Source organism: Oryzias melastigma, unplaced genomic scaffold, assembly GCF_002922805.2.
Source record: "Oryzias melastigma strain HK-1 unplaced genomic scaffold, ASM292280v2 sc00240, whole genome shotgun sequence".
Lineage (NCBI taxonomy): Eukaryota > Metazoa > Chordata > Actinopteri > Beloniformes > Adrianichthyidae > Oryzias > Oryzias melastigma.
Genome location: NW_023416887.1, coordinates 174,802 through 188,626, shown reverse-complemented (window position 1 = coordinate 188,626; position 13,825 = coordinate 174,802). Strand labels below are relative to the sequence as shown.

The following is a 13,825-nucleotide window of genomic DNA, read 5'->3' as shown; positions in this document are numbered from 1 at the left end:
TTGTAATATGAAATGTGAGCATTTTGTCTTCTTTATCAGATCAGTACTGATGTATAAGTTATTCTTTACATTGTCACGTTTACGTTTGAAAATAAATACATTTTAAAGAACATATTGCAGTGTTTACAATGCTCAATAAACTTTGATTAAGAGGCTTTTTTCACTCATTAAATTCCCCCAATCTTTTGCTTTTGACAAAAGAAGTTTTTTCAGTTTTCAACAACTCTGTTCAGAATGTTTTCTCAGCCGGACAGTGGAAGTGTCACGTGGTCGAGTGGGCGTGTCGAGAGCAGAGCTCCTCCTTCCCTCCGCTGGACCAGCCGCCCCGTCCAGAGCAGGTTCGGCGAAAGTGTCCCGCTTCGACGCTGATTTTCCCGCTTCGCAGTAAGATTCCCGGCTGTTCCGGACTTTTCCTGTCAGCGTGTGTCGCTTTGCTTCCGTCTGTGTCCCGCGTGCGCTCTCCTTCCTGCTTTCATTCATGTTCATCTACACTCCAGATGCTAACTCACACGCGGAGCTAAGCAGCTACTTCGCAATGCAAGCTGGTCTCAAACCGACTTCAGACTCCGTCATGAGAACGAGGTGAAGCCGTTTACAAACTGGTGTTCTGCATCCAAACAAAGATGGCAGCCGTCTGCAGGCTGGAGTCTGAGCCTGGAGAAAAGTTGGTCAAACTTCAGAGTTCTCTGGAGGAACCAAACCTCAGACCTGCTGCGGGTTTGACTAACTTTACAGAACAGAAGAAGGAAAGAACATAGAGTTTCTGTACCTAACACGAGGACGAACCGAGACTCTGTAGAACATTGACTGTACATAGAGAACTGGACCGAGTGACCCCTCCCCCCTGGTGTTCCAAACAGGAAGTTCCTGCTGGCTCCAAAGAAGCCAAAATAGACCCTTTTCAAAGTGATGTCAGAAAAAATAGCGACAGGCACAAAAAAGTGAATATTTACTTCTGGTGTTCAGATTTAGAACGACAAAGCTGACAGCTAAACGCTGTTGGACACAATTTTACATAAATAATAAAAGGTAACATTACCAATTTCAACAGAAAAATGTACAATATTTATTTTAAATGTCCTGATGAACTATATTTTCATTTCCTGTCTTGGATCGTTCACAAGTCCTCCAACATTTGAGGTTTTATTGTAAATATCGACCTTTCATTTAAGCAGATATTGTTTCTTTTTTGGCTGATGTTATTTCTATATATTTTAAGTGCGATCAGCACAAAAACTGATAGAAATTCACATTGTTCACACTTAAAACCTTCAGCAAAGACACGCATCACTACATTGTCTGTACGCATTTTAATCTCTTCCCAGGATAAATTTATTTGTTGTTCTACAGGATATTTTAGGGATAATAGTAAAAACAGGAATGGTTTGGTTCAGTCAAAATGTTCAGAGCAGCTATCGAGCCACGTGGTTTCAGCTTTCAAAATAAGAGCAGCCAAGTAACAACAACAAAAAAATAAATCTCTGGGTGAACGTATTTTATAACATGGAAATAGTCATTTTTAGATTTTTGGCAAAAGTTTCAATTAATTTAATCATTTTTTTCTCTTTATTTTCCTGCAGATCAGACACACAGTTCTGATCAAAATCAAAGAGGAGTGATGTTAGAACCACTGAGCTAACAGCAGCTCACTGACCGCAGTAGAAAACATTACAACAGGAATAAGTTTGACTTTAATGTCAGACACGCTGGAATTCTCTGACTTTTGATCTGTTTACAGGATTATGTGAGAACAGAAATTTAGGAAACTTTGAACTGGTGAGAAAAGATCTTCTGCAGCTCCACGTCTCATAGCTAAAGCTAATGCTAGTGTTAGCATTAGCACAGATTTAAAGAATAAAATCATAATTACCTTCATAATCAATCAAGCAGCATTCAATGAAGTTCTTGTAACCTTTGTCTAACTTTAACCTGGTTGTCAGAGAGAAATAATCCACGACTGGTTTAATATCATCCAGAGGAATTTGTGGATCAGCTGATCTGCTGATCAGACTGCAGACAGGATTACTGACATTTGTACTCTGATTTATGAACGATCTTTCAATGATCTAAGAGGAGGAAACTAATACAACCAGGACATTTATACAATAGATATTGTACAGATTTTGGTCACAATTGGTTAGGTTACCTTTTTATTACTTACGTAAAATTGCTTTAAACAGCGTTCAGCTGTCAGCTTTGCTGTTCTAACCCATAGACGCCGGAAGTGACTCTGCTCTTCCCGGTGATGTGTGATGTCACGTGAAAAGGGTGTATCTTATAGACTCCTATTAAGACATAAACAGCTATTACTCTGCCACTCTATTGATCAGAATAACCATTCTTGTAAAGATATATTTTGTATACATTTTTTGCTAATCCTAATTTTTATTTCACAATATTTTTCTTTGGTTGATGTTATTCACATATTTAGGTGAGACCAGCACAAAAACTGATGGAATTCATGTTGGAGAGATGCCACACGTGCTGCAAAGATGCACATTGGCGCATTGACTGCATGTATTTTAAGTTCATCCAGAGCTAAATTATGTTGATGGTCTCATATATTTAAAGTCCCAGTAGTTGTCACCCACTGAGATAAGTGAAATATGTTCTCTTCATTTGACCCGTTCTCTGGGGGAGCGGCGAGCTGCAGACACGGCTGCACCCTGGAGCCATTTGGTGTACTGACTGTAGCTGTAACCCAAACATTAACCCCACTTTCGGGTCCATACTTAGAAAATTAAAAGCGAAAAGCCACTTTCTTTTTCTTTATTGTAAGTTATCCAAGTTATAAACTGACCAATCAGATGCCTCAGTGAAAGCATGTGGTTCCTGGTGGTCCCACCTTGAATGTTTGATTGACAGATTCTCCTAAGCTGCTTTCAGGGGAAGGGGTGTGGCTTTCCAACAAGCTCACTTCTGATTGGTGACAGTCGTTACCATAAAAACGTTGACTGTAACCATTGCGGTCCAACATGGATGACGCCTTTATAGTTTAAAAATGGCGAGTGGATGATGTCACATCCGCTCTGTCCAGTTCTATATACAGTCAGTACATTGAAACAATACCTATGTTAGAACTCCTTCCCTACTAACTATATTGTGCGTTCACCATTTTAGTGTCGTCCGAATTTACAATTCCAAAATCAATTGCACTAGAAATTTCCCTGCGAAAAACTAGCGTGCATCAATTCTCACTACATAGCGAATATAGACCACAATGCATTGCAGTCGAACTATTTTTGCAAAAAAAAGTGTTTAAATGTAATTGTTTCATAAACCATCCACATTTTCATCACCAGAACACAGTGGAGTGATGAAAAGTAGAGCATGGTGTCCAAACTGCTTTTAAAATCCAGAGCACTATATGGTCCTGTACTATATAGTGTTTTAGTAGTTCGGGATTAGGGTGGGAATGTGGACACAGCCAATGACGAGTCAGATCAATCGGACCAATCACTGCTCACTGATGGTTTCTGGTTCCAACGAGGCGTTGGAACCAGAAACCATATTGCAAAAAAATCAATCTTCTTTTTTTTTTTAGGTTTTTAGGCATCATTGTATCTATTTTTTGAAATGAACAAACTTTACTATGAACTAATAATTCTATGAACTAATAAGAAAACACACAGACACATATTGTACAACCTGTACTTCATCTTATTGAACATAGAATCTAAAATATTTTTCTTTTAACATGGAATCCTTTTTAAAAGATGAAATGTTCTTTTAACGTTCTTTTTTGTACGTGATTTGTAATTTTGTATTTTAATTAGTTTTGGTGCTGGGAGGTGTGAGAGTCCTAGAGTTAGCTTGTTGTGCACTCCACAGCGTATCTTCAGAGGAATTGAACTGAAAGTTTTCCATATTTCCACTTTTCTAAATGAAGCCGACCGATGGAGATCTCTCCAATGCTCTGAGAAAAGTTGGCTACAGATAGAAAAGTGGTTGTGTTGTCATTCTTTGGCTCCAGGTCGCGCTCTCCACTCCATACATTTTTGTGTTCTGTATTCAAAGCATTTTGGGGATTTTTTTAAAACTTTTGTTCCAGAGAAGCTGAATTTTCTGAGGTTAAAGAGATTCAATATTACTTATCCATTAGACATTAATAATCTAAATGGTATTTGATTCTCCATGTGTGGGTTGTGACAAATGACTGTATATATACCTGGACAGAGCTGGTGTGACATCAACCATAGAAAATGCCTGACCTCTAACTGCAGCGAAATTAAGCCGATTAAGTCGCCATTTGTCCACGATACGGGCGCCGCCATGTTGGAGCCAGACAACAGTGATTGGTCCGAGTTGCTCCGAGTCATGTTTCTATGGCAACTACTGTCACCAATCAGGAGTGAGCTTTTTGGAAGTAGGATTGCCTCAAACGATTATTTTTAACAGTTGTTTATCAATGAATCCTTCCCAAGATATAATCAAATGAGAGAGATAAGGAATAAACTTTCCATCAAACTCGTTTTGACAGGTGCCCCGCCCCTCAAGATGATATAACAATTTAGTATCGCTTTTATATATAAAGGATATATAAGGTCAAAGGTCACCTGTCAGAATGAGTTTGATGGAAAGTATATTCCTGATCTCTCTAATGAGGTCGACATCTGAAACAAGGAACTATTTTTCACTAAGGATAATGTTTTGGTCTCATTGACTCAAATATAAAAAAAGTGAATTTTTTGGTGCTGAACGCTCACAACTTTGATCAACTTTACTACACTCTGACTCCATATAACATAAAGTAACGACTTAATTAAATTAGTTGTCGACTATTTTAATAGTTGATTAGTCAACTAATTAGAACCTGTTGGAAGGCCACTCCCCTTCCACTGAAAGCCCAGGAGAATCTGTCAATTAAATGTTTGAAATGGGGCCAGCAGGCACCACATGCTGTTACTCAGGCTTCTGATTGGTCATTTTATTACTTGATTAGCAATATGTTAAGATTTAAGTAATGGCTGTCTATAGAAGTTTAAATTGTTTCGACTTCTTGGAACTAGCAGGTACTTCCTGTTTGGAGCTCAAGAGGGGAGGGGGTCACTCAGTCCAGTTCTCTATATACATTCAATGGTTGGTACTGCATTAACAAAGGGAAAAGCAGCTTCTCTCATAGTAGTGATCAGAGCGAAATGTCTCAGTGAGTCTCTTCTGCTCCTGTTTTCTGTGCTGCTCATGTCTGGTTCATGTGCTTCACTCCACAGTGCAGATCAGATCAGTCAGTGACCCCCCCCATGGATCAGGCAGGAGCCCCTCAGGGTCCAAACAGGAGCTCCTCCAGCTCTCCGCTGAGGCCCCCCACCGTTCTAAAGCAGCCGAGACCTGAGAGCAGCCAGAGGTTGACAGTGACGCCGTTCCACCGCTCGGCTGTGATCAGCAGTGATGCAGCTCTCTACAGAAAACGCATGGCGGGAAAACATGGAGGTCCATTTCTGGGCGCTCTCCTGAGAGAACCACCCCCGAGCTCCTCCCCCTCTCTTTGTGCCTCCACTGACACCCAAAGTGGAAGTTCAGAGAGACCAAACGTCAGCTTGGGTTCTGCTCAGAACGTAAAGAAAACAGAAACTCCAGTCCAGGTGAATCTCTTTAAAAAGTTTTCTGTCGTAAAATATTGTACATATATGGGGCTTTTAATAGTGGGCTTTCAATTATGATTATGCCATTTTTAACCAAAAGCACAAAAAAAACTGTGTTTCTAATTATTAATTATTATTAATTATGTTTCTATGTTTTCTAGGACATAGTTTCTGCAGAGTGGCAGGAGCTCATTAGAAATTCACCTTTCATTTTTTTTGTCTGCTCCTGATTCATAACAATTTGAATAACTAAATACTCAGAAATTGCAATTTTAAGCTTTTTGTTTTGTGCTCTGTCATGACAAGAAGACCACAACATGTTTAAAACAACATTTTTTTAGTGGGTCTTTAACAAACTAACTTTTCAACCGTTAACATGATAACTCCAGTAGATTCCTTCACAATCTACTGGAGTTTTCTTGTTAACGGTTGAAAGATACAGTAAATCAAAGAACACAATCACTGACATTAAGGTGTTAACGGGTTAAGCAGAATTTTTCTTTTTAGCTTAAAATGATGCGTTTGTGGTTGTTTGTTTTTGTCTTCATAAAGGGACTAAAGTCACTTGTGAAGGACCCAGAGAAGCCCAACATCCCACTGCCCCATGGCCCAAAGCGCAAAGGGGGCGGAGTTTCCACCTCCATCAAAGCTCCTGCAGGTTAGATCCTTTCTTTCTTAAAGGAGGGGTGTTATGATGCATGATTAAACTTAAGATCATTTAATAATATTTAGCTGAGCTATCACATTTAAATGTGGAATCACAGACGGAGGGTAACCATAGAAACCACACACAAAGTTGGGCAATTTTTTTCTTTATTAGACAAAAGAAAGGATGAAGGAAAGCCACTGTGGCAATGCTTTGTTTTCATCTACCGTACCTTTAAAGCATGAGTCAAAGTCAAGGCCCGGGGGCCGGACGTGGCCCTCCAAGTAATTCTATCCGGCCCTCCAGATCATTTTATTTTATTGTTATTACCGTATTTTCTGGAGTAAAATTCGCTTTGGAGTATAAGTCACACTTTTGGGAGAGAAGTCGAATATTTCAGAACAAATCCGCCAAATAGCGTAGCTAAAATAAATAAATAAATACAAAATTACTAATCTTTTGATCTGTATAAGAAAAATATCAAAGTTAAACAGGAAAACAATCAGATTCCTTTCCATCTTTGTTTTCGACGACACTACTTCTTCTGCTGCTGTCAGTAGCAAATACTTGTTTTCAGATAAAGCTCCATCTAGTGGTTGTTAGAGGAAACTTCAGCCAAAGGACAACCAGTGTTTACTGGAAAAATACAAAGATATGACCCTATTTATGTCTAAAAAAAAACACAAATAAGTTGCTCCTGAGTTTAGCCGCACCCCTGGCTAAACTGAAAAAAACAGCGTTACAAGAAGCGGAAAATGCGGTAATGGCCCAATGTTATCTTGCGTTCATTTCTAACTTGTGTAATATGAATATATATTTATGGAGAGTAAAACATTAAAAGTTATACATTTCAATATTTTAAACAAATTTAATGTTTAAGTTGATTCTAGAATAATATTCCTGCATTTTTATTATTCATAATTATGTTAAAAAGTTACAATTTAAAGTTTTAAAAATGTAGTTTTAGTGTTCAATGAATGTCTATCCTGTTCGGCCCGCGACCTAAGGTGTGTTTTGGGTTTTGGCCCCTCGTGTGATTGAGTTTGACACCTGTTCTAAAGGAAGCCGATCAGACCTAAAGTCTTTAGGTGTACCGGTAACCCTGTGGAAGTTTCCTACTAAAACTGTTTGACATTTGACCTCAGGGCGACCTCAGATCTCAGACATCCTTGTTTTAACATGAAAAGCGTAACAACCAACAAGCTTTTGTTTGCAGCTTCAGAAAGAAATTCTTTGAGTTCCATTGCTGAGAACATTTGTTAAAGTTTTGTGTGTTTTTGTAAGTTGAATGGACTGATCATCAAAGTAATACATGTGCAGTAAAACTGTCTGAACCTACATCAGCTTTCAGAAATCATATGACTCTTGTTGTTGTTTCTTTTCAATCAAAGCCGGCTTTGGGTGGAACGTTTGGTACAGTATTTACTGGAGAATCATCATATTGACTTGTAAAGATCTCATTCTTCTGATGCATAATGTGAACTTTTTTCCACTTTCAGCTGTGAAGAAGAAAAAGAGGAAAATGGGATTGTACAACCTGGTTCCCAAGAAAAAGACCAAGGCCTGTAGACCCCATGAGAAGGTAGAGTCATGTCTTTTCTCTTGTCAGTCAGCTGCTGTGGTTTTCCTTCCTCAACCCCTTTAGGACAGGGGTCGGCAACCTTAACAGTAAAAGAGCCATTTATGCTTGTTTTCTACTGATCTAAACCTAGAAGGAGCCGCATAGATTTGTTTTAGCCTTTAAGAAATGTGGATTTGCATTCATTACCTTCTTTTTTAAATAAAATATGAATTATGTCTAAGTTTGTGCACAAATAAAAGCAGAAATATAAAAAGAAACTAGCATCTCTCAAAATGTGATTTTTTTTTTTCTTATGTTTTTACCTTTCACCTTAGTAGAAATTAGCCAAAAAGCAAGCTGGTTGCTTAATCACTAGCTAAACTCCATAATAGCCTAAAATGGCCTAAAATTCCTCAGCAAACTAGTCAAAAATGTTAGCCTGTTGCTAAAATATTAGTTAAACTCAAAATTTTTTAAGACAATTACTATAAAAGATGAAAACATAGCCTATGAATATATTTAAAGATATTTAAATATATTCATATATTTATTATATAATTTATATAATATTTATATTTATATTTCTCATTCATTTTCTATAATGTATATTTTGTTCAATATTTCAAAAACTATAAAGTTTATAAATACCAAAAATACAAGCAGTAATGTCCTGAACGAGCTGAATGTTTTGATATCAAGAAAAATGAAGAAACTGAAGTTGATAGCTAAAATCGCTGAAGCTGATGGCCAGCTAAAATATTAGTTAAATTAGCCTATAAAACAAAAAAGGCCTAAATTAGCCAAAATAGCTAGCATGTAGCTGAAATATTAGCTAAACTTAAAATTAGCCTAAAAAACCTTAATAAATGCCAAAATAGTCCAAAAAGCTGCAGAATGTCATTATAACTTTCAACTTTACTACACTTTCACTCCATATAATATAAAGTAACAACTAATCGACTATTAAATTAGTCGTCGATAAGTCGTCGATTAGTCGTAGTTAGCACCAATCTGTGTTGTTGGTGTCCCACCTCAGGTTTCCATAGAAACCTCCACATCCCTAAACTACAATGTTCCTGTATTCACTCAGAAAGAAGAGAAGAAGCCGTCCGGAGCCAAAGAGACGGTTCACACAAGATCAAACACTGGAAACATTGCCCAGGATCCAGCTGCCGTGAGCGTGGAGCGGTCGGAGCGGGCGGAGGCCAGCCTCGCTGAGTACACGGAGCTGGCTCTGGACTGCCTGGACCTGAAGGCCCAGGAAGAGCTTCTCTCGCCTCCTCTTTCAGGTGCATCTCACCGTTCTCCTCCACCAACACTGTTCCCGATCACGTCATCACGAACGCCACGTGTCCTCGCAGGAGCGGCTGGAGGTTCTCTGGAGACGGACGCGTTCCTGGCTGAGGAGTTACCGCTGTGCTGCTGTCGAATGGAGACGCCCAACAGCGTGGGAAGCACATCCACCCTGGATCAAACCTGCATGGCGACAGAGAGCGCGGACGGAGTGGTAAACATCAGACCGCTGACTCTCTGTGTTTGAAACATTTGTTCAAAGATCTCAAATTTCAACCCATCGCAGGCTATTTTTAGACCGTAGGTTGTTCTGTGAGTTTGGTCTTAATTTACTGTTGTTCTGTCCCACCAGCTGAGTCGGTGTCAGAGGCCGGTGATGAAGATGGAAATGATGCGACCCTCCAACATGGTCCACCTGCTGGTTCTGTGCGAGGACCACCGGGCCGGCATGGTCAAGCACCAGTGCTGCCCCGGCTGTGGGCTCTTCTGTAGGACGGTGAGTGGCAGCAGAGAAGAGATGAGAATAGGGCTGACACGATTGGTCGAGTGCTCAACCATCAATCGACAACTAATTTAATAGTCGATTAGTCGTTACTTTATATTATATGGAGTCAGACTATAGTGAAGTTGAAAGTTATAATGGCATTACGCTAACTTTTTGGACCAATTTTTAGTTTAGCTAATATTTCAGCTACATGCTAGCTGTTTTGGCTAATTTAGGCTTTTTTTTGTTTTTTAGGCTAATTTGGCATTTAGCTAATATTTTAGCTGGCTATCAGCTTCAGCGTTTTCAGCTATCAATTTCAGCATCTTCAGCAGCCAAATTCAACTTACACCATTCACACTAGCATTATAGCAGGTAATGAATGCTATATATCTAGTTTTTAGTTAGTTTAAAGCTGATGATGGTTAAGATGCGTGAGTTTGCGAATGACTCTATTAGTCGACTAATTAGAAAAAATAATCAGTGATTAGTCGACTATTAGAATAATCGTTTGTGTCAGCCCCAGATGAGAGGGAACCTGAGAAAACCAGCCACCCATCTGTTGATCCACATGGACACAGGGCTCATAATCTTGTCTTGTTTGTGGACTGGCGGTGCCTCAGTTGTTATTTTGGGATGCTGGATGGCCATGTCCTCTACTCCACTTCTAAACTCTGAATCTGATCTAGATATTTTTCTGCATTAGATTTCTTAGAACACTTTCTTTTTTCCAGTGAAGGAGATTATGTACCACACAGTGCTGCCACAAACGATTATTTTATCAGTTAACTAATCACCGATTACTTTTTCTGATTACTCAACTAACCAGTCATCCATAAAGTTGATGTAAAACACACATCTTAACCATATTTATCTTTAAACTAACTAAAAACTAGATCTATAGCATTGCTTAGTGCTAGTGTGAATGCTGTAAGCTGATTTTAGCCGCTGAAGATGCTGAAATTGATAACTAAAAACACTGAAGTTGATAGGCAGCTAAAATATTAGTTAAATACCAAATTACCCAAAACAACCTGAAAAAAGCCTAAGTAGCCAAAATAGCTAGCATGCAGCTGAAATATTAGCTAAACTGACTACTTTTGTTATCCAAGTGCTTACAGGGGGAGAAGATGTCTTCTGTTTGGGTAGGACCCTTAATTACAGCTAGTCTCCAACACCCCCTGGTAGATGGAACTTGGTCGTCAGCCGGGAGATGTTGCTAGTTTACTCCAGGCGATTCTGTGACTTTTCTCTGGGAAACTCCTGCTAGATCCAGATCAGATCCTCAAAGCGGACGCCCACTGCCCTCTGCAGCAGGGCTCATTGTCACAGGTGCAGCACCTGGGGGCAACAGAACGAAGGTTGAGATGAGCGGTTTGGTGTCGGCTCAGGAGATTTGGGAAACTTTCCATGTACATTACCCACCCCGACCTTCAAAGTCTATATATCCATTTCTTGCATTTCATTGAGAGAAATAAGTATTTGTGGTTCACACAGAGCAGTTAGACTCTCCTGATCCACCTGTCATCTGAACTGAAGACACCTGTTGGAACTGTAGAGACAGTCTACCTGTCCACAGGTATTCAAACTGACTGTAGAAGCTCCTGAACATCCGTCATGTTTGACGCTCCCAGGGTTCGTTCATGGAGTGCCGGCCGTACGGCAGCATCTCCCACCGCTTCCACCAGGCCTGCGCCTCCGTCCTGAAGGGCCGCAGGTTTTGTCCCCACTGCGGAGAGGACGCTGGCGGAGCCAAAGAGGTCGTCGTGCCCAAGTCTGAGCCGGAGCCGTCTGTACCCAGAACCACCCCGGGCCCCTCGCTCCCCGCGGTGGCAAGCTTGCCCTCCATCCCCGCCGCGCCCGCCGTCCCTCAGGTTCTCCGAGCCAAGAAGAGCAGTGATCTGCAGAGGAGCAGAGAGGACAGCCCCAGCAGGTGACCCCACCCTCACACCCTCCCCCAGCTACTCTCAGATGATCTGAAACTGAAAACTACAAATGCTGCTGTCAATGTTCTTCTTTTGGTTTGAATCATGTAAATATTTTTAATTTCTTTAATTGTGCAAAAAGCTTTTGGTGTCTAGAAGACAATGAGACAGATGCTCTCCATTTACAGTATATTTATGTTGGAGATGATGCTTGACACTGAACGTTCTTCCAGATCCTCCAGACCACGCCTGGACTGAATGTTGACTGTAGTGCTTTGGCAGCAGAGACTCAACTTTGATGGAAGTCAATAGAAATATAAACGTGTTAGAACTTTCAGACATCAACAACAGAGATGTAATGATTCAGTTAAGCTACCATTCAATTCACACTCAGCAATCGCACACACTCACAGGCGCGCACGCACTCAGAGACGCTCACACACTCACAGGCGCGCACGCACTCAGAGACGCTCGCACACTCACATTCACGAAGAATCATTACATCTTTATTTGAGACTATATCAAGTGTTCCTGTTGTCTCTCTGCACAGATAGAGAAGAACCCAGACAACAGGCTGTTGGATTCTTTTACCTTAGGGGTAACATTCCCCACAAATCCACAGTAGTTAATTGTGGAGATGAATTCTGTAGAAAGGGGAATGAGGGGGTTGTTTACTTGTTGATTGCAGCAGACATGGCAAATGAAGTGCGATTGCAGTTTTGATTTCAGATGATTATCATTCTTGTTCTTCACAACATCATTGAAAACAGTCGACCTTTCTTTGCATCACGAGCCTCAGACTTTACGTTTCACCATCTCCAGGTGACTCACCAACGCCACCTTTTCTTTTTCCTCCTCTGGTCATTTCTAACTGTTTGACAGGAGGAATGTTCTGAGAACGTTCAGCATGTTCTTTTATAACTGAATCATTTCCATTTGTAGTGACCCTGTGCCGTCATTGTTGTAAAAGTCACAACCTTGTAATAACAGTTTTTTCACATGTATTTCAGCAGGTTGATGGACGAGGCCTCAGAGAAACTTCCAAAGGAGACGCTGGAGAGCATTCTGATGGCTCTAGACGACCAGAAGTATGACCCCCTGAAAACCGGAGTGGGTTAGTGTGAGCTGAAAGACTGCTGAACTCTTCTGTCGTTTTCAGCCTGAAACCAAAGACGGTGAAGTTCCCTGCCCGACAGCTGTACCTCTCTGCAAAGCAGGGAGACCTGCAGAAGGTCATCCAGCTTTTAGGTACGGTAAACACCTGATGCCATCGTTCCGTCTGCCGTCACTCGTGCTCTGCTCTGGTGTCAAAGCAACAGTTCAGGGTCTTCTCTGCATCTGACATGTGAAAACCTTCTATGAGACTCCGCCTGGTCTGTTACAGTTGATGGGAAGGATCCCAACTTTGTGATGGAGGGCCAAAGCAGACGCACCCCCCTTCACGCTGCGGCCGCCGGGGGTCACCAGGAGATCTGCCACATGCTAGTCCAGGTGAGGTCGGCACGCTGTCCATATTCTATAGACTCCCAGAAAAGGGTTGGATCAAAGGAGACATTCACTGACTGTATACGAGAACTGGACTGAGTGACCCCTCCCCCCTGGAAACAGGAAGTACCTGCTGATTCCATTATTTATTATTGATATTTGTTTAACCCATTGACTGTATATAAAATAACTGGACAGAGCAAGCCCCCCTCCTTCCGTGTTCCATATAGGAAGTACCACTGGGTTGCAAAAAGGCCAAAGTCCCATTGACTTACATTGAGAAACAGACAGTTATTTCTCAGTCATTTTATATGTCAGAATAATCATTCTTCCTCTGCTGCTTTCTGATTAACTTCTTTTTTCTAATCCTAAATTTTTTTTAAAGATTTTTTTCCATTATCACAAGTTATTAGAGTTATAAATTGACCAATCAGATGGCTCAATAAGCGTTTGTGGGTCTGACGTCGAACGTCTGGGGGGTTTGATTGACAGATGACGGGTAGCCAATGGGAGCAGACTTCATCAATGGGTCCGTGAAGACCTTTTAACACCTACTTTACAATTCAACAATGTACCAATCATTGTCCTACTGTTGTTTTCCTCAATGGAATGTACCGATGCAGCAGTTTAAAACAACAAGAGGAGCATGCTGTCGACATTTTTAGATGAGGATTTACTCTGTAGAAATAGATTTACTCTGAGGTTATGTGATTTGGACTTTTTTCTTTGTTTAACGTTCGTTTTTCTTTATTTCACTGTTTTTACTCTTCTTCTTCTTTTCCTTTGGGCTTTTCCCTTCAGGGGTCGCCACAGCGAATCAGTTTCCTCCATCTAAGCCTGTCTTCAGCA

At 40.6% G+C, this 13,825-nt stretch overlaps 1 protein-coding gene across 3 annotated transcripts in view; it reads left to right on the top strand.

The window, feature by feature from the left end:
* Nucleotides 1–234: 234 nt before the first annotated feature.
* The window catches only part of LOC112141389 (histone-lysine N-methyltransferase EHMT1), a 26,872-nt gene continuing 13,281 nt past the window's right edge, over nucleotides 235–13,825 (top strand). Inside the window, exons 1-11 of one of the 3 annotated variants that reach the window (XM_024264518.1) lie at nucleotides 235–384; nucleotides 5,211–5,582; nucleotides 6,135–6,240; nucleotides 7,728–7,810; nucleotides 8,880–9,078; nucleotides 9,151–9,296; nucleotides 9,435–9,578; nucleotides 11,201–11,499; nucleotides 12,505–12,579; nucleotides 12,651–12,739; nucleotides 12,876–12,982. In XM_024264518.1, the coding sequence (XP_024120286.1) occupies nucleotides 5,241–5,582; nucleotides 6,135–6,240; nucleotides 7,728–7,810; nucleotides 8,880–9,078; nucleotides 9,151–9,296; nucleotides 9,435–9,578; nucleotides 11,201–11,499; nucleotides 12,505–12,579; nucleotides 12,651–12,739; nucleotides 12,876–12,982 (1,590 nt within the window). In that variant the 5' untranslated portion in view covers nucleotides 235–384; nucleotides 5,211–5,240. Of the gene's footprint in view, nucleotides 385–406; nucleotides 583–5,210; nucleotides 5,583–6,134; nucleotides 6,241–7,727; nucleotides 7,811–8,879; nucleotides 9,079–9,150; nucleotides 9,297–9,434; nucleotides 9,579–11,200; nucleotides 11,500–12,501; nucleotides 12,580–12,650; nucleotides 12,740–12,875; nucleotides 12,983–13,825 lie in introns of those variants that run through there. The other 2 variants (XM_024264516.1, XM_024264517.2) reach the window with 2 other exon arrangements.